This window comes from Babylonia areolata, chromosome 29, assembly GCF_041734735.1.
Source record: "Babylonia areolata isolate BAREFJ2019XMU chromosome 29, ASM4173473v1, whole genome shotgun sequence".
In the NCBI taxonomy this organism is placed as follows: Eukaryota; Metazoa; Mollusca; class Gastropoda; order Neogastropoda; family Buccinidae; genus Babylonia; species Babylonia areolata.
Genome location: NC_134904.1, coordinates 28,429,340 through 28,450,250, shown reverse-complemented (window position 1 = coordinate 28,450,250; position 20,911 = coordinate 28,429,340). Strand labels below are relative to the sequence as shown.

Here is a 20,911-nt window from a genome sequence, read left to right as displayed (position 1 = left end):
GATTCTAAAAAAAAAAAAAAAATGTACTGAAAATAATGATTCCATCGTTACCTGAACCCCACAATGACAAACGTCAGTCGGAAAGGAAACACGATCAGATAAATGTAAACAGAGAAAAAGAGAGAGAGACAGCTGCATACGCTTGTGTGTGTGTGTGTGTGTGTGTGTGTGTGTGTAGCACCAGTGTGAAGGTGTTCACTTATAGACTTATGATAACCATATTACAGTCAATAAAATTCCACCGTCGGTGCTTAGAAAGGAATATCTTCCCGTCTTCTTGTGCGAAATGTTTGTTATTGTTGTTGGGGAATAAAACACCAGAAAAGGATAAAGAAGATGCGCCATGTAATCAATGAAACAAAAATGAAATTTGCACGGTAGGAAAATAATGACTGATTGGCACGTATTTGATCTTCGCACGCCACGTCTTTGGTATTAACAACAACCAACCAACCAAACATGGAGAGAAACAAAGAAAAAAAAAAAAAGAAATGAAAAAAAAGCTTGCATAAATTTTCCGCCGATGCCCATTGTATTTCCAGGATTTTAGTTTCCAGTTTAACGTTAAAAGTGAAACACAAAGCAAAACTGGACTTCTTCTGTGTATGGAGAGAGATTTGTGTTTCTCTAATTAGTTGATTTACAGGAAATTATACAAAGAATGAGGCCAGGAAACGATATGATTAACAAATAGTAAAGGGTGGTAACTCTCTCCATTACACAAGGTACACAACTTCAAGTCAGTGATGCTTACGCTACCGATTCAGCTAGCACACAGGTAAATAAATAATTCATTGGAACAAACCCAGACACTTCCTCGGATAATGAATCGCCGGGCCTGTCCTTATACCAATCATTTGACATGGGCACACAGCAGCAAAGACAGAAGAAATGTGCAAACACAAATTAGCTTTTATTCAAGACTGGCATAGCCTCTTTAATCCTGAATAAGCTACACAGAACACGTGGACAATACAGAACAAATACATGGTTGCCTCCATAGTTTATGCACTGGAAATTATACAAATAATGGCCAGGAAACGATATGATTAACAAATAGTAAAGGGGGGTGACTCTCTCCATTACACAAGGTACACAACTTCAAGTCAGTGATGTTTACGTTGATGCTTGTGTTTGTATGCGTGTGACAATTTTTGTTCTGTATCAGAAAGTTGATTAACAATCTTCAAATTCGGCACACTATTGTAACACTTGCACAGTAGTCTGCCGTGTTTTTGATTTTGATTTTTGTTTTTGTTTTGGTGTGCGCGCGCGCGCGCGCGCGCGCGCGCGTGTGTGTGTGTTGTTGTTGTTGTTGTTGGGTTTTTTGTTTGTTTTTTTCTTTGTTTTTCAGGAGATCTGACCAAAGTAACAGAAGTTATTGGATGATGAACATTTTTGTTTTGTTTTTTTTTTTCTTTTGTACTAACGTTATTCGGATATCTGCCACTGCTAACCCAAAGCTCCAATTTCTTATTTTGTTATATGGATTTAGGGAAATATGGCTACAGAACACAGTAAGATATATTTCAAAATTTTATAAAATCATTTACTATTTATTTCAGAAGGCTGAAAACGTGTTATTTTTCCATTCGTAATTTGTCTTTGTTTGTATGACAATCACAGCTAGCTATCACTGCACTATGTCTTATAGTGTTTAACAGTCATTTCTACATACACCTACCAGTATGAATTCAAACATCTCCACTCGATATCGTGTTTCTAAATAAGGACGTGACTGTAAAATATCATTGCAAGAAAACGGACTGGATAGTTAACGTGACTATGGCTGCATTTTCACCCATGTACATTATTTAGAAATGATATCAGTAATTCTTTTCTCTTACTCTGCACATCTATGTACCATGTAAGTGTGTTTTCCTGCAATTTGGAGCATGCTGAGCTTCGACTGAGAAAACGTCAAGCACCAGGACCGTGTGTGCATATGTGTTTGTATGCGTGTGACAGTTTTTGTTCTGTATCAGAAAAATGATACGTCACACACACACACACACACACACACACTGCACTTACATCTGTCATACATGTCAGAACTATTTTGCATGCTTTTAACTCTCCATACGAACGGCGAAAGAGACGACGTTAACAACGTTTCACCCCAATTACCATCATCAAAATATTGCAAGAGGAAGGCTCTTATACTGAAGAGGTGAATGTTGACAAAGAATACCACAATTCTTACGACGGAAGCTAAAGGTTGGGTCATTCAGACACCCACTGGACATCCGAGGGGTCTGTGTAGAAAAGAAGAGAGGACTGGCCGTACTGAGTGAGTTAAGATTCATTGGAAGAAAAAAAACAGAAAAAGGCAGTGGAAAAAAGTCACTATCCAAGCACATGGTGGGGATTTGTGGTAACACAGTGAGTTGACTTTATAACCAACTAAAAAAAGGGGAGGCACTACCACTTATTTGTGCAACCATCTTCAGGACCATTCCACAGATTTAAATAATGGAGATCAGTGGTTATCTCCCAGTGATTTGAAGTAAAGTACCACATGCCTGATTCTCTACAGTTGCTACACTTGTATCCACTGAACAGGGTTTGATCGTTTTCATGCCCACTATCCCGATCCCCCCTGTGCTCCACTCTTCCTCTGTGCCTTTCTTACCACCAGACTAAGTGTTTGGCTCATATAGTCTTTTCGAACTCCCGAAAACGGAGTATGGCTTCCTACATGGCGGGGTAAAAACGGTCGTACACGTAAAAGCCCATTCGTGTATATGCAAGTGAACGTGGGAGTTGCAGACCACGAACGAAGAAGAACCGACGATTTATTTTGCAGACGATATGACTGCACGTTTGTGTCAGGTCGTTACAGTCCAGGCTGCAATTCATTAGCAATTTCCGACGACTCTGCGCGAACCACAGCTGTCTTTCTGCTTGTTCACTTCTTTTTTTATGGAGACTTATCCTCTGATGATCAATTTGTAGACGTCTTTTTGTAAAACTTTCGGAAAACGAAACACTTTGAGGTGGGGGTGACTTCTAGTTGCCTTGTCCGGAAAGTGCCGAAGTGGCATTAGGGCGCGCTCGGGAGATGATCACGCGCTTACCATGCACTCAGCAGTTGACAATCGGCCAGTGAAATTGCTCGTCTCATATTTCGACCTTGACCTCAAAGTCATGTATGTATTTTGCCATTGGGTGAGACTGGGAGGGACCACTTTTCAGAACTTGTGTCTCATTTGCATGACAAAATGACGTCGGAAGGAAGGTCAGGTCTCAAACTTTCGAAAGAGCCATGACATGGGGGGTTTCGTTGCAGAGAAGCTGTTGTAACTATGGCTTCAACATCGACAATTCTAAGTTTGAATTTAATCTTTTTGACATTTTTTACGTACATCCACATGATGACATTATTTATTTCTCAAAGAAAATGCACCAATTTTGTAAACTGAACAACACGAAAGTGTTCTAGGGACATCAAAGAAGGGTATTCACCAGGAACCTAAAGCACATTTTGGATCGATTTTTTACATTAATTTTGTGAATGCCTGCGCCACTAAAGGCAGCATAGTCCTTGCTCACGTGTGGGTTATGGGTTGTGTAAGTGCCCAATGGAGGGGCGGGGTATGTATTGGTGTTTTTTGCCATTCTGCCATGGGAACTTCAGGTTTTCTATTTATGTTTTCTGTACAACCTGGTAAGTATTACTGTTTGTCATAGTTCACCGTTTGTTTTTGAGTTGTTGTTTTTTTCTTACCAAGTCTACGAACAATCATGGTCACATCGTTGATTGGTTGATATCAATAGATAAGGATTACCTCCTTAAATCCAAAAGTCTTTGGCTAAGGCATGTCCTCTGACCATTACAGTGTGACATCTGAACCTCACCACCCCTCCCACCCCTCGCGTGTACAGGAAGATACGCACGCTGCCCTTTAAAATCAGCCTCACCTTCCTTCTTTGTTGACCGCTGATCAGCTGTCCACTGTCCTGCATATTGCACTCAACAGACACCCCCCGTGGACTCGGCGTCTGATCTATAAACATTCCGCATCGCATAGGACATCGTGGGACAGAGCTATTGGAGGCCAAGCAGGAGAGACGGAAGCTGAGAGGCAGTGGCGTGCTACTGGTCTTACTGTTATCTGACAATTTTTCCAGATAGCAAGTAATCGGTTTACTGGCATTGTTTATAATGCTAAGTCGATGTTGTACTCGTCGAAAATCATTGCATGCACCACAGCCAAACAGTTGTTCATTGTTAGAAATGAATTTCATGGGAAAGTAAAAATCGTTTCTCTCCCAACAGTATTTTCTAAGAATGAACTCTCAGAAATTATCAGACATCTTCACTGGCAAAACATCTTGCATTCATGAGCGGTTTGACTATTATTGTGCCTATGACTACACTTGTTACAGTACGCTTGTCCGAAATATTCTGAGCCTGACCTTATTCTGTCTTCTTTATTGTCTGAATGCATTGATGATCTGCTGCCACATTTTATCCATGCTATTAAATCTTCCTCATTGTCTATTTTCTTGAAATTTTCAGTCTGCTATTGTTCGTCTGCTCATCACAAAACCATATTTGGATCAAAATTTTCTGAAAACAAAAATCAGCTTGTTTCAAATTTTGAAATATGTCATTTTTATCGAAATTGCTAGAAAAAAAGATTATATTGTCTCAGACCTCATCCAGAAAGAATCGTTTACTTTATTCTCTTCGGTCAATTTAGAAAAGTGCATAGCTGCTTTCAGGATTTGATGATGTTGAATATATGTTCTGTTTGTTTTTACACTGGTCAGCAGCCTTTGATACCAATGACCACTCTGCCCCCCTGAACAAAATTAAAATTTCTTTTGGTGTTCATGACACTGAACTGGCAGGGACCAAGTCTTACCTGATATATTGTACACAGAAAGTATATGTGAATGTTTTACAGTGTGTATTATTTACAATTAGTTGATCAGCTGTCAAATGAGCACAGCAACCCAGAAGTATGGTACAGATGGAGGAGATCTGAAAGGTGGGGTGGCATCTTGTTCTGAGCAATCTTGTCTTTAACTCTCGCCTTCTTCTTCTCCTTCTTCTTCTATCCCGTAGTCTTATGATGGAAAGGCATCACTGAGGACCAGACTTGGCGACCAATTTTCTCCATTGGCCTGTCCACACTGGGATATTGTCCTCCCATTTCTAGGTGTTTTTGTTTTTTTCTTGTGCGTGCGTGCGTGCGTGCGTGTGTGTGTGTGTGTGTGTGTGTGTGTGTGTGTGTGTGTGTGTGTTTCGTTTGTTTGTTTGTTTTTTTGTTTTGTATTTTGTTTGTTTGATTTTTGTCTGACTCGCCTTCTCGTTCTTTGCACTGTATACTGAAGGACTGACTTGGCAAGTCCTGGAATTTGATTTGTATAAGTACGTGGTTGATAATAGGCATACAATTCGAAAATGCATATGCCACTCTTGTAAAGGTGCGCATAATGAATAAAACATTCAAAATGTTGATCATAGTGAATAATGCCAATGATGCATGTGTGATTAAAAGACATTGAACTATTATGGACTCTGCCACATCTAGGCATTCATCAGGAAGACGCCTGTGGCAGATAAGCAAGCAATGGGGGCAGTGATGTACTGCTCAGTTCTCACTGGTACTGTTTCCACTCGTCATATCAGTCAGTTGGAGAAAACCTTGTTTCATTGCAAATTGTATAATAAAAGTTCATCCGTATTGTGAGCAGTAATCGTCACTTACGTATAGGCTGCAGCCTAACTGATCAGATACACAATGAGTAGGTGTGCATAACTTTTTTAAATGTTCGTGTTATACACACACACACACACACACACACACACACACACACATATTGACAACACGAAAGCTGTAACATTGAACGCTGCTCGGTAAAACGCGGACAATAATGATTATTGTTACTGGACAGACCGAATAGGAAGATTGTAGGATGTACGTATTCTGAAGTGTCTAACTTATGTATCGTCTTGCCTAATACCACATTTGACAGTCCATTGAAACTTTTTCCCTGTGACTTAACTCCACATAATGTGTCACTTCAGTATATGAAAACCGGATTGTATATCAAGAAAATTTATTCTAAAACATATACCACTTTTCTTCCTTTGCAGGAATCAGGTTTCAGTCAAACAGGGAAAAAAATTTCTCCTCACCGAGAATGTGGCAATGTATATCTCATGATGAGACACTTTCTGGCGCAGAACAAGGTGCTATTTTCGTATCTGCACCCAGACAAGGCTTCAACTTTCGGCAGGACAATGTCTTCTTGTGTTCATTAACGTTGCTTATAAAGCCAAGTCGCACTTCAAGACCGCTTACACCGCAGTTGCAAATCTACAAGATGGTTGTGAACTGTGAGAGCCTCGCTGTTACCATCACGACGTTTCATCGGGAAACTTTCGGGTGTGAACACGTGAAACGGTTACACATAGTGCATTTGGATAACCGTTTGACATTGGGGTTTCAGTACAACCCTCTGGTTGTTAATAGCGACACAGTGGATATATATATCAAGTATAAACAGGTTTCCAATACATATGGCCTCAAGCAAAAAACTATTTCTGAAAAGATTGGTCAGTATATGTGCACTAACTGTGTGCACGCATAAGAAATAAGAGAGAGCGAGAGAGTGATAGACACAGAGAGAAAGAGAGAGAGAGAGATTTGTGCATGTTTGAGTGAGGGAGTAAATGTGCGAGCGAGTGAGAGTGATTATATGCGCGCATGCCTATGTCTCTGCATGCCTGTGTGCATGTATGAGTTTGTGTGCACGCTTGTGCGTGCCAGAGTCGATGTATGTGTGTTTCACAAATTTTTGCTCGAGCTTTGCTGGCTGTGTAAATGTGAAGAAATAGCTAAGATATGTTTGTATTCTTTTTTGCTTACTGTCTTGTAAAATGGATGGTCAGATGCACAGGCAGTTTAGAAGACAGATTGATCAGCCAGCCGAAGTGGCATCGTCGTTAGTGTTTCGGACTGACAGCTGAGAGAACGCGAGTTCGAGCCTAATCAGAGGCATATGACTGTAAGATGTTTTAGCCCGTGGCTGGTATATACTCAGGGATGAGTGTGCTATGGACTGAAATTTGAATGCTAGAACCACATAATCAAAGATCATCCACTTCACGGATACATATTTGAGAATGTTGCGTTCTTGAAAAGTGTTGCAGATGTCGGTGTGGTTAAGGCCGGGAAAGGAATCTTAGAATTCAGCCTTCCTATATGGTCCCAAAACTATACGAACCTGTATAACATCATCATCGTTGTGATCTTCGTCATAGTTCATCATCAACAAGAGAAAACGATGTTCCCAAGAATGTGACTTTTAATTCGCTGCTCTTATGGCGATGGCCTCTCTACGCCCATGCGTGGAGTGAGTTCCTTTCAAAGTCCTTTCTTAACGACTACGGTGTTGGCAGATTCATGAGAACATGGAAACAGATGGAGGGTGAGAGTGGCTAGAGAGGGCTTGGTAGTGGTCTTCACTCCAATGGCGGGATTGGAAGGGCGGGGGTAGGGAGCACTCACTCAGTCTTGCTCTGCGACAAATCGATTACTGTCGTCAGTAGAGAAAGTTGTAGGTCGTGTCCTGCGCATGATGAATCAGAACAGACTCTACGAATACTACAATTTCTTGATCACCACCAAAGTGATTCAGCCGCAATACAGGGTCTCCTCTGGCGCATGGCCTCATGACAACTTAACATTGGCTTATCCGTTTGAAGAGTTTGCCCTGAGACTGTGGTTGACAAGTTCGAACAAGATAAAGAGATAGATCAAGAGATAAAATCAGGCATATCGACATGTACATAGATATAAAGATACTCACAGACTGAAACCGTGAAAAAAAAAATTCAGTCTAAATGGCTGGCTGATAAATCTGCTGATCAATAAGTATTTCCGGACTTACCGAGTTTACAGGTAGACTTTCTGATTGACTGAATGATTCACAATTATTTTAGATTAAAGATATTCACCACATATATATATATATATATATATATATATATATATATATATAGAGAGAGAGAGAGAGAGAGAGAGAGAGAGAGAGAGAGAGATTGCGAGAAAGTGTGGTTGTTCCCCTCCCACATTTTCTCTCAACTGCGAGAAATCGTGTAAAGTATTTTATTTTAATTTTTAAAAAATCCTTTTTCATCGTAGTTGGTATCTTCTCTTTTCCCAATGCAAATATACGAGAAAAATGAGAGAGAAAAAAAAATAGAAAAAGAAACGAGAAATAAGGGGGAGGTGGTGGTGTGGATATGGGGGGCGACAAGATGATTGTGATGACAGTGGCGTTATGGAAGACATGAACAATAGACGGTGAATGCGATGGCACAGTACTGGTTTAGAAAATTGTGTGAATGTGCGTGTGTGTGTGTGTGTGTGTGTGTGTGTGTGTGTGTTCACTTGGCTGGTTGAATTTTCATGTTCTGGGTGTTTTCTATGAATCTGAGAATTTATTTTCAGTGCAATCTTGAATGCGAAGGGATGCTGACACAAACAGATGAACAAATGAGCAAGCATGAAATGAAGAACATTCTAAATAATTGTGACAGAAAGGGCTGCATCACAACAAACATCAGAACTGGTCCAGTTTTCACGTTCCCTACGTAAGTGTAAACATTGCGAAACATCGTTTTTTCTATCTATATATGTAGATAGTTGAATCTTCTTGATGTTATTCCTAACATCCTTCAGGAAAGATTCAGTTCAAGTCTTACCATATTATATTATGTTATATTATATCATATCACATTTCTGTTTGCCTTAATTTCGTTGTTTGCTGTTGATTCCGTTGTTGAATTTGAGGATTATGCATTTCAGTGATCCATCTTATGTGATCTACAACAAACAGATGTGTTTCAATGTCATTACTGTTGATGTCTTCACTAACGCCACTGTCATCATTATCGTCGTTGTTGTCGCCCCCTTCTTTCTCTTTTCTTTTCCTCTCTCTCTATTATTTCCTCTAAGATTTGCATTGGGAAAAGACAAGAACCCAACTCCGATGATGAAGGAAATATTGTTGATAAAAATAAGGGGGACTTCCCACGATGTCTCGCAATTGAGAGAAAACGTGCGAGGGGAACAACTACACTTTCTCGCAATCCCAGGAGACAGAGACAGAGTGTTTAACATACTTGATTATTGTAGACTCCTTGTCATGTGAACGACACTGTGCAACAGTGTCTGACTGACATAGTATACACCAATAATTTCAACCATTTCGTTAATTCTGTTACTCTTTGAAACGTTTTAAATGTCTTCTTTTCAGGATATGTGGAGACGACATGCTGGGGACGAGACTTCACTTGTCTGTATGGTAAGGTTATAGGCACATTTGTCAAAGTGCGTGCAGGCCATACAGTTATGATCAGCTTTCCACGGTCCCCACTGGATTCTACCTTGTTTTGTAATGAGCACGTGCATATTCACCTTACTTTTATAATACATAAGGGCAAAAGGTTGGTGGTACTGGATTCCTGTTCCAAACAATGGCACCCTCCTTTCATTATGCGCGCTGACATTATTAGAGTCAAATATACTGGATGGACATACAGCCCTCACTATGGAAGACTTGGCTTCCGTATGCTTTACTCTTTTCACAAACACTCTGCTGTTCTACTGCAACAACCTGGTCACGTATGGAATTGTTCTGTGCCACACTGGGCAGACTTCCAGCAGCACTTTCCTTGCAATCTGATGGCTGACTGTTCTGGGGGAGAGGACGAAGCTGTATGTCCGTACGCTGGTAAACCTCATTGCAGTGAAGGAGAGATTTCTGTCGGCGATACCTGTTATGAATACGTCATTCCGGACGAACCTCTGACGTGGCAGGAAGCGGCAGAACAGTGTCGTCTGCGTGACGCTCATCTGGCGAACTTGGTGACCCCATCAGAGTGGAATAAAATCATGAATATTTTGCAGGTGATAGACCTCTCAGATATTTATATTGCACTGCAATCTGCAGACTTATCTTTCCCAGAAATGTAAGTATTGGAGACAGATTGATAGAATGTGTGAGATTTCTCTAACATATCTTGATAATTTGTAAAACAATGGAATGGCATCTGAAATTTACCTGTTCTAGGAAATTTTTCGTCTTTAGTACCTACCTCCTCTTGCTGGTATCAGTGGCATCATTACACAACTCATACAGAGCAATCACACGCAGCAACACCCAAGCTCATTTTATTTGTATTTGTATTTCTTTTTTATCACAACAGATTTCTCTGTGTGAAATTCGGGCTGCTCTCCCCAGGGAGAGCGCGTCGCACAGCGCCAGCCTTTCTTTTTTTTTTTTTTTTTTTTTCCTGCATGCAGTTTTATTTGTTTTTCCAATCGAAGTGGATTTTTCTACAGAATTTTGCCAGGAACAACCCTTTTGTTGCCGTGGGTTCTTTCACGTAAGCTAAGTGCATGCTGCACATAGGACCTCGGTTTATCGTCTCATCCGAATGACTGGCGTCCAGACTACCACTCAAGGTCTGGTGGAGGGGGAGAAAATATCGGCGGCTGAGTCGTGATTCGAACCAGCGCGCTCAGATTCTCTCGCTTCCTAGGCGGACGCGTTGCCTCTAGGCCATCACTCCACTCTGTCGCAACCCCACACTCAGCACTCCACGTAGAGATGTCAGAAGCCACACACATGTGGAGACCCGACACTGCTGCTGAGTCACTTTGGTGATGTTCAGTAGTGCCTGTTCTGTCTCAGCACAAGCAGGACACCATGTGAAAAATGTTTAGTCAGACCAGACAAAGTGATCACCTCTTCGTGAGTGAAGGCTGCCACCACGTCCTTCCATGACAGTCATCAAGAATCTACCGACGCCAAAGACTTTTGCAGAAGTTCACTTCAAGTTTGGGAGTGGAGAGGAAATTGAATTGGATCACTAGGAGAGCATGATTTGAAAAGCCACAGAAATCCGGACTTTTGTTTCTATATTTGATGATGATATAACTAGGTCCGAGAGATACAGACACTTATTAGTCAGGCAATGTGAGCAACACTGTGAAAGACACGTCCTTGGGTATCAATTGACTGTCGTACCAGCCTTCGCTTTTGAATCAGTATTTTGTCCAGCTCTGCTGATGAGCCGTCCACCAGAATAATAGTTGCCTGCTCGTCTTTCAAAGGTCTAATCATGCTGACTCGTGCTATGCCCCAACCAAGTTACGTGCACCTCCACTCGACTGAAGATCACTGTTTGACATGTTTGCCTGTCCCAGCAACACAGCATGGTATCATAGACCATGATGACACGTCCTTGACCTCTGTGACACAAGTCCTTGGACCCAATGACACAAGTCAATGACCTCTGCAACACAGTTCCTTGGACCCTGAAGGCCGCAGCTGACAGTCGGAGTATGACGTTCTGGCCAGCAAGCCAGCAGACAGGTCAGCGTACTTTCTTCAGTCTCGAATACCTAAAACGGCTTCCATTACCACGTGACAATGAATCAAGATCAAGGTCAACATGATTGATTGTTTTCGTTTCAGTTTGTTTGAGGCGTCAAAGTAACCAAACAAATCCACACATGCTACGCTACATCTGCGAAACAAATACCACCACCACCACCACCACCACCTCCAAAATATGTAATGCTTATATTGTACATATGTGGATTGGCTGTTCTTTCAAATTCGTAAAAACTCCAAACACTTGGTTTATCAGAAAATACAGGCTACACTGAGGCATATCAAAACGTTCGCGGGACATCATCATCCAAGCAGTCACACATCACAAAGGATTTATAGTATTTTTCATCATCTTCTTCTTCTTCTTCTTCTCTCTCTCTCTCTCTCTCTCTCTCTCTCTCTCTCTCTCTCTTTTACAGGTACAAAGCCATGCTGCAATGGTCATCGAAGAGTATCAGTTTCTACTATGCAGTCAACATCACAACAAGGAAACCCTTCTGCACGTACAGATCCCGTACTTTATTTTGGTAATCTATCTCTCTCTCTCCCTTTCTCTCTCTCTCTCTCTGTCTCTCTGAAGTTTTAAATGCGAACGAAAACAAAAATGAAGAACTATTAAATGTTAGAATGTCCTTGCATTTTGAGAGGTTAATGATGATAAAAATACTGATAATAATAATGATGATAATGATAATGATAATAATCTGTGCCTTATTGTGAATCCCAAAATTAATACAGAGAAAGGAGATCATTCTTAATTGGCACTAGGGAGGGTTTTTATCAATAAAATAGTCAGCTTCACTGAGGTTCCCAAGCAAGTGTTTCTGGCACAAACGTAACACATTTCGTAAGCTTGGATCTAAGTAGATGCAATCCGTTGCTGTTGATCTGTCTGGCAGAGTTGGTAAACAGCATAATTACATAAAGTTCTAATAAATAACGTTGACACAACACACGTCTTAATCAATAATGAAAAATAATATGTGGCTTGATTATTTCCATTTATTGTAGCAACAAGATAAATGACAAATAACATAATCAACTCTTTATAATAATGATATAATCATTAGCCTGTGCCATTGTTAAGCATTATGATTATCCACTGTTTTATATAATGTGGCTTCCAAACGTTTCAGATACAGGTACAGTTGTGTCCTGCAGTTTGTTATGATATGTTCTTGTAAGAATACAACCAGCAATTGTGGACATAAGTTCAGTTGGGCCAACAGCAAAGTAACAGCAGTATGATCAATGGTTTCTTCACTGCAGTTGGAATTCATTTACAGCTTAGTATTTTGTGAAGGACTATGTCTCTCAAACTGGGAGACAAAATGGCACTGGATCTTAGGACTGCATCCTTGGAGGCTAGTCGACTTTTGGAGGATCATCCCAATTCATACTGCCCTAAAACCCTCTTGGCCCAAAGAATGGGGATGTAACTTGTGCAAGACACTCATTGCTACTCAAAATTTTCGATCATAACCCAGATAGTTGGTACGGCAGTTGCTTTATCTGCTGTTCTGATGGTCATAGGCGGTCACGACTGACAATCATACAGTTTATAGGCCTTTAGAATGTCGGGCTCATAGAGTCCACAGTTGACCAAAGGAATATTAGGCGGAGAGGTGATGAATTGAGGTGATTAGCTGAGCAGACGACAAACCTGGCGGAGGTGTCCTAACAATGCATTACTCGCAAAAGATAGTCAACAGAACAAAGAACTGACAGGCCAAGTTTTCACCAATTTGACCTGGTACAGTACAGTAGTAGGCATCTGTTGATCAAGGTCGATTATGGGTGGTTCATCTTGGCTATCTGCTCGTCTGGAGCAGCTTCGCTTATGGCTGTAGAGATCAATGCAGGAATGTCAGTCTCCGTTGCTAAGGTGGCACCAGTGTGTCATGTCTTGTCTGCTGGAGCTGTTGGCTCTTTTCTACATGCTCGTTTGTCTGCCGCTGCATTCAACAGTTATTCTTCCCCTGTCTTGAGGTGTTGGGTTCAGGGTACTTCTCCACCTTGTGCAGTCAGCTGCGAGATCCTCCCAAGACGAGATGTCAATGTCGAGCGCCTTCATGTCTCTCATGCAGCCGGCCAGTTGTGGGCGGCCAGTGGTTCTTTTCCCAGATGTCAACTCACCATATAGAATGTCTTTGGTGATGTGGCCATCCTCCATGTTGTGGACACGGCCAAGCCAGCACAGTCTGTGCTATCTGAGCAAGGTGAACATGCTGGGAAGGTCGGCTCGGGACAGGACCTCGGCGTTGTCCACTCTGTCTTGCTGGGGTATGCCCAGCATATGACGGATGCTTCTCAAGTGGAATGTGTTGAGCCTTCTCTCCTGCCTGGAATAGGTGGTCCATAATTATCTCGATGCCATACAGCAGTGTGCTAATGACGCAGGCGTTGTACACTGCCATCTTTGTCTTCACCATCAGCTTCTGGTTTGTCCTAACTCGGGTTGTGAGGTGAGCAAGTGCTGTACTACTTTTCCGATCGTCTCGTCAATTTGACTGTCTAAGGAGAGATTATTGAAGATGGTAGAGCTGAGGAAGTTGAACTGGAAGAGAACGTCAAGCTTGTAGTCGTTGATGAAGATGGCTGGTGGTTCCTCTGTGCCCTGCCCTAATGTGTTTGTCTTCTTGAGGCTGATGGTCAGTCTGAAATCCTTGCAGGCCTGTGAAAAGTGTCATCACTGCTGCATCGTCAGCAAACATCATCTCTCTGATCTGGGTCATAGGTACATTCCCTCTTTTGCTGTGCCAAAGGCGTGTTTCAAAAGAAGGGCAAAGAAATTCACGAAAAGTGTGGGAGCAAGGAGACAGCCTTGCTTGACACAGCTGCGGATATCAAAGGGCTCAAATGAGCTGCCGTTGAACTGCGCTGTCCCCTTCATCTAGGTGTGGAAGGATTCAATCATGCTCTGCAGTTTTGGTGAGCAGCCTATGTTTGGAAGAATACTGAAGAGTCCATCTCTACTGACAAGATCGAAATCCCTTGTGAGGTCAATGAAAGTGGCGTACAGGGGCGTTGTCTGTTATCGGCATTTCTGCTGGAGTTGACGAATGGAGAAGACCATGTCTACTGTTGACCATTCAGCTCGAAAGCTGCACTATGACTGGGGTAGACTCGTTCTGCCAGCTTCTGCAGGCAGATCAAGATGACACTTGGAAAGACTTTGCTGATGATGCTGAGAAAGGAGATGCCTCTGTAATTGTTACAGTTGCTTCCCTCACCTTTGTTCTTGTAGAGGGTGATGATCTTGGCGTACCTCATGTCATGTGGTACAGCTCCTTCCAGCCAGCACTGACACAGGACTTCATGCACAGATGCAGTAGTCTTACAGTTCTTTATAAGGTCTGGGGGATCCCATCGATGCCTGAAGCCTTGCCAGAAGCCAGTTTGGCATTGGCCTTGCTGAGTTCTTCCAAAGTCTTCTCTGCATCTAGCTCTTGCATGGTTGGCAGGCACTCAACAGCATGGAAGGCAGAGGGGGACACGGTGTTCTCTCTGCAGTAGAGAGGTCAAAGTGGTGTTCCACACATCTCTTTATCTGCTTGCCTATATCTATAATAACATCCCCAGTGGAGGACTTCATAGGGGTGCAGTATACGACAGCAAATGATATTGTAACATCGTGTATGTACTGACTGCACACTTTATGTTTGAAGGCCAAGAGAAGATTTCACATCTCTGGCAACGACAGCCTGCAACCAGCCAAGACAAGCCAATTTTCTCTGTGAGCGTCATTTGAAAGCCAACAGGACTGTGCTCACCACCTCCCCTCAGCTGGCCACGCCAACAGAACATTTCACTGACCATCATCACCGTTTCATCCACTGTCCCCGAGGCCATTTGACACAGTCGTTTTTGGCGTGTGACGTGCATACGGATTGTTGGCATCATGACGTCACTGCCATGACATGTCAGGCCCCGTTGACGCCACTTCCGCCAACTTTTCAGTGCTCCAACAACTTGGAGTTGGTGCCTTACTCCCTGCTGTGTGACTCCCGGTCAGACTGCAGTGATGAGAGTGATGAAGACTTCTGTGTGTTTCCTCCTTGTGTGGGGGCCATGGTGTTTGACTGTGGCAATGGACAGGTTGGTAGTATTGGCAATCCAGTGTGCTAAACTGTTTAATTATCAGTTAATCAACTGACCAGCAGTGTGTCAAGTAAACCACCAGTGCAATGCATAGAATGAATTATTTGGTGCGGTGTTTGTTTGTTTGTTTGTTTGTTTTAAAACCCCTAGGCTGCCTGCATGACGAGATAACTCGTCATGGCAAGCATGTATGCTTCGCTGCCTGCATGACGAGATAACTCGTCATCGAAATATTCTGACTTTTCCCTGGTTTGCATTCACTTCATTGGCAAAAATAGTGGTAGCTTTAGCCTGGGGAATCTCTCTAGATTCTATTCATAGCTAGAAACCCCATCCACTTGAAGCAGTCCTTTATTTGAACGTTTTGGTTGGGTCACTGTCCAAGTGTTTGCCTGACTTCTCTCCTCGCTCGCTCAACAAAATGTCGGACTGACGCCGTGCTCAAGACATGCGATCGTGACGAACTAAATCAACCAAGATTTCTTTCTTTAGCTGATGCTCTGAAGGAATTGAAGCGTAAATTCGAAGAAGATAGTGATGAACATTTATAGGACGATCTGATAGAAAATAAAGGGAGTAATCAAGAGAGTGGCCAAGATGCGACTGTCAGTGAGTGATGCCGGCTGTACAGATGTTAGCAGACGACAGATGACCGAATTAGCAGCAGAGCGATATTCTTGGCACGCAGCCAACGCGGTCTGATGAGAACTGAATCAAGTGACCGTGTGAGAGGGGTGAGGAGGAAGGGGTTGCAGACTGAGGGGGCGTGGCCTCACATCCATCGTATCACTTGGAGAAGTCACAATGTATTGTGTATCTATCTCTTAAAAAAAAAAATATATATATATATTGTGGTTGTTCTAGTATGATTTTGTGTTTGCAGATATCCATTTGTCCAGAAAATATGATGTTTTTGTGCAAGTTACCTGACTAATGTTTGTAATGAACAAGTTGAAAATGTGACAAAAAACAAAACACTGATTTCAAAACAACAGCATGTCACTAAAAATATATAAAATGGGAAAACAGTATGTGTTTTGTATTCTTTATTCATTTACCTTTCAGAAAATATATACTTTTATGGGTCTTTCTCCAATAACAAAGAGCACAGAATTTTTTGAAAATTTATACCCGTTTTTTGGGAAAAAACCCTGGCAAATAGATTTCACTTAAATCTTATTTTCCTGGCAGCGAAAGGGTTTTAATCGTATATATATTCGTCAGTAAGCTGTTTGACTGAGTGGGTGAGAATTTGTGAGCATGCATGTCTTTCTAGGTGTGTTTGGGTGCCTGTAAATGTTTGTATTGCATAACTTTTCTTTGTCACAACAGATTTCTTTGTGTGAAATTTGGGCTGTTCTCCCGGGGATACTGTATCTCAACGGTACAGTACCACCTTCGTTTTTTTCTCTTTTTTTCTATCTGAAAGTGTACATGTTTTCCAACAAAATTTTTTTTTTCCGATTTTGTTTTGACCAGGCATACCTTTGTTTGCCACACACACATGTGTGTGTGTGTGCGCGCGCGTGTGTGCGTGCGACTGTTTTGATGACATTTAACAAGAAAACGCATGAATTAGTGAAAATGTTATTGTCCACAGTGCATACCTCAACATCAAAGGTGCGATCAGCTCTCGCAGTGTTTGAATGAAGCTGACGAACGGGAACAGGAGTGCACGTCTTTCGGTCTCAACACAGGAATTCATGCTACGACGTCTGTTTGGCCCCCAGCTGCCGTTCATTTCAATGGAAGAGGAAACGTAACTCTGATTTCTCTGCAGAGTGGAGACACAATTAACCATGCATGTCCAGAAACTCATTTTGCTTGTCCCGGGATGGAATACTACTGCATGCCTGTGTACGTGCGGTGTAATGATGTGAACGACTGCCCAGGGTTTGAGGATGAAACAGACTGTGACAGCTACACGTGTTCAGGATATTACCGGTGTCGTAAATCGATGATATGTGTTCATCCTGAACACATATGTGATGGTATTTTCCAATGTCCACAACGTGATGATGAAATGTTGTGTCAGTTCTCCTGCCCTGCCTTTTGCACTTGCTATGGATTATCCATCTTCTGTCACCATACTTTTATGACAGAAAACATCACCGATCCTCGCTATTTGGATGCCAGAAAGTCAGGTGTTTCACCGTCAGCTTTGCTGAATATGACAATGCTAGTTTATCTGAGTCTTCAGGATTGTCATCTAGTTTATCTCAGCAAGATTGGTTTTCCCAATCTTTTGACATTAGATCTTAGCCATAATAATCTGGCATATGTCGACTTCAGCCACCTAAAAGGGGCTGCACAGCTGCAGTCCTTGAGCTTTGCACACAATCCAATGACTTCTGGCTTTCAAAATTGCCAAAAGTGTATTCTTCGTTCCATAAAACATCTGGATTTTTCTCATATACCTATGAATGTACTGGAAGAGGACCTTTTCCAAATATTTCCCAGTCTTCATCACCTCAATCTTTCCACTAACAAAATAAATGACATCCAAAGACCTTTTCATTTGACCACATTGCAGACGGTAGATCTAAGAGGTAATCCTATTAAAGTGTTCCCTCAAAATGTGTTTCAGTCATTAACGTCCCTACAAGCCGTGTATGCAGACAACTACAAACTGTGTTGCTCAGCAAATTTGCCAGCAGAATTCAATGTCTTTAACTGCCATGCCCCTTCAGATGAAATATCATCCTGTGAATCATTGTTACAATCTAATATTTACCGTGTATTCTTGTCTGTTTTTGCTATTCTCATTCTGGTTGGTAATATGTCCAGTTTTGTATTCCGTGCCTTTGTGGACAGAACTGGAAGCACACAAAGCTATGGTATCTTTGTCATCCATCTGTGTGTCTCTGATTTCTTGATGGGCCTTTACCTGGCTTTGATTGGGGTGGCAGACAGGGTGTACCAGGGTACATATCTATGGAATGACATCACTTGGAGAAACAGCTTTGTGTGTACTTTGGCAGGGTGGCTTTCTCTTATGTCCAATGAAGTGTCAGCATTCAATATCTGTCTGATCACACTGGACAGGTTTCTAGTTCTTCGGTTTCCATTCAGACACGTGCACTTTGGACGCAGGTCTGCTCACGTGGCTTGCATAATTGCATGGTTGTCAGGAACAGGGTTGGCTTTAATACCAGCTCTTCCTATAATGTCCCACTGGCAGTTTTACAGCATGAAGAGTATCTGTATTCCTCTGCCTGTAACCCGGAATGACTCTCCTGGCCATTTCTATTCATTCAGTATCATCGTCTGCCTGAATTTTGTCCTGTTTCTGATGATTGCTACAGGCCAGGCTTTTATATACTGGTCTGTGCGTGTCAACAGCATGTCCACTGGACAATCCAACAAAACATCCAGTGATTTTACAATTGCTCGTCGATTAATTTCTGTTGCTCTCAGTGATTTCTTTTGTTGGTTTCCCATAGGACTGCTGGGTTTTCTTGCCGCAAGTGGTTTTCCCATTCCTGGTGAAGTCAACGTGACTATTGCCATGCTTGTGTTACCATTAAATTCTGCGATCAACCCCTTCCTCTATACACTGAATATCGTGCTCGAAAAAAGGCGACAAGCACGTGATGAACGTTCGAAGAAGTTGTTCCTGACTGAAGTCAACGCAAAAGTCACCGAAGTGACCAGAGATAAAGTGAACCTGAACTATTCTAAAGCCGAAGCCTGTAAATTGGTCAGCATGTGGATGAAATCAGGACTTATCCATATCCAAGATGACATGGGTATAAATACATGACATCATTTTAGATGCATATTTTCTGTGTCCTAGGGGGCACGTGAAATAAACTTCTTGCCTTGCCTTGCCTTTCATAGGTTCTAGGTACCTGGTTTATCTCCTACAGAATCTTCTTCATTGTCATTGTCCTCACCCATTCTGGGATGCAGGCCACCAACAACAGTCCGCTAATTTCTGGAAATCTCATTCATCATCAGAAGCTGCCCCTGTGTGTATGCCATCTTTTGGTGTCAGTCTCTAGATTACAATATCAGACGTTCTTTGATTAGCCACTTTCAACTTTATCTGGGGGTGCCACATCAAAGCCCGTCAGTTTTTTTGTTTGTTTTGTTGGTTTTTTTGTCCCATCATCTGCATCGTTTCAGTGACTTCATACATCAATACGATTTATACTGCTTACCATCACAAACGATAGTTAGTCAAATCAAAAGTTGTGTGAACGATTCCACTATAAGCAACCTACAGCGATTGGCTTCTGCTTTTTTTTTTTTTTTGCTTTTTTTTTTAATTACATAGATCTAGCAATTTTTCCCTGTCTTTATCATGACTTTCCGGCTTCGAAAAATCATTACAAAAACTTGCTGAACACCACCCGCCCCACTCACTTACTCCCGCGCCCCCTCCCCTCTCCTCTACACCCCCCCTCTTTTTTTCTTTTTTTTTTTTTTTGCTGCTGCTCCATCATCTGCACTGTTTTCAGTAGCATTACACATCGCTCATTCTGAAACCGTCCATATTCTGCCACACCGAGGTTCACCTGTTGCCGTGCCAGCGTCGGCAGACCACATGGAACAATTGATGTCAGGTCACTAGAAAAATACACACCAGAGAAGACCCTGCACTGCAGCTGAGCCACTTTGGTGGTGTTCAGTAGTACCTGTTCTGATCTAACATACTTAGGACACCACCTACTAAGCCCCAAACGAATAACAGTAATTGCTTTGTTGCCTAGCCAAACTGATTTTTTTTTTTTTTTTTGCAAAAACATAGGGTTATTTGCTATTAAATAACAATTTGGTTACTCCAGTTCAACAAATGCTGGGTTCAACAATGTGATTTTAGGTATATGACCGTTTTTTACCCTACCATATTAATAGGCAGCCATACTCCGTTTTCGGGGGGAGCATTTCACTACCATCCCAAAATGAATGTCGATCTTTTTTCTTTAAAAAAAGAAAATCAATTCACGCCTTTTCTATGCCTTAACCGCTCAGATACTTGATAACAAATTAGCTACTCGATGCTGAAGAATTCCCACAGAAACTGCCCTTGAGACAATGTGGCAGATGAAGTAGTTTGTAAATCCTGTTGCAGGTTTGAATGTTCAGCATGTTTACTAGGCTGGCGTTAATTAAAAACGTTTGTTAAAACATCTCAATACAATAAGAATATTCATTTGTTTATTTTTTTGTCATTCTGCATGGTCCATCCAGAATTAAATTTTATTTTATTTTAACTGCAGAGAATAAATAAATGGGTAAGCTATCGTGTTTTTTTTTGTTGGTTTTTTTTGGGGTGGGGTGGGGGGGAGGTGGGGTGGGGTTTGTTGTTTGTTTTTTTGTTGTTGTTTTTTAATGGAACGCTAATTTTGCAAATCTAGCCAAGAATCTGACATAACCCAAT

General features: G+C 41.8%; 1 protein-coding gene across 1 annotated transcript; it reads left to right on the top strand.

The window, feature by feature from the left end:
• Window positions 1-9,369: 9,369 nt before the first annotated feature.
• On the top strand, window positions 9,370-20,628 carry LOC143274635 (uncharacterized). Its single transcript, XM_076578507.1, has 5 exons — window positions 9,370-9,994; window positions 11,844-11,951; window positions 15,093-15,522; window positions 17,126-17,474; window positions 20,603-20,628. The coding sequence occupies exons 1-5, from the start codon at window positions 9,375-9,377 to the stop codon at window positions 20,626-20,628; spliced, it is 1,533 nt and encodes a 510-aa protein (XP_076434622.1). The 5' UTR covers window positions 9,370-9,374.
• The last annotated feature ends 283 nt before the right edge of the window (window positions 20,629-20,911 follow it).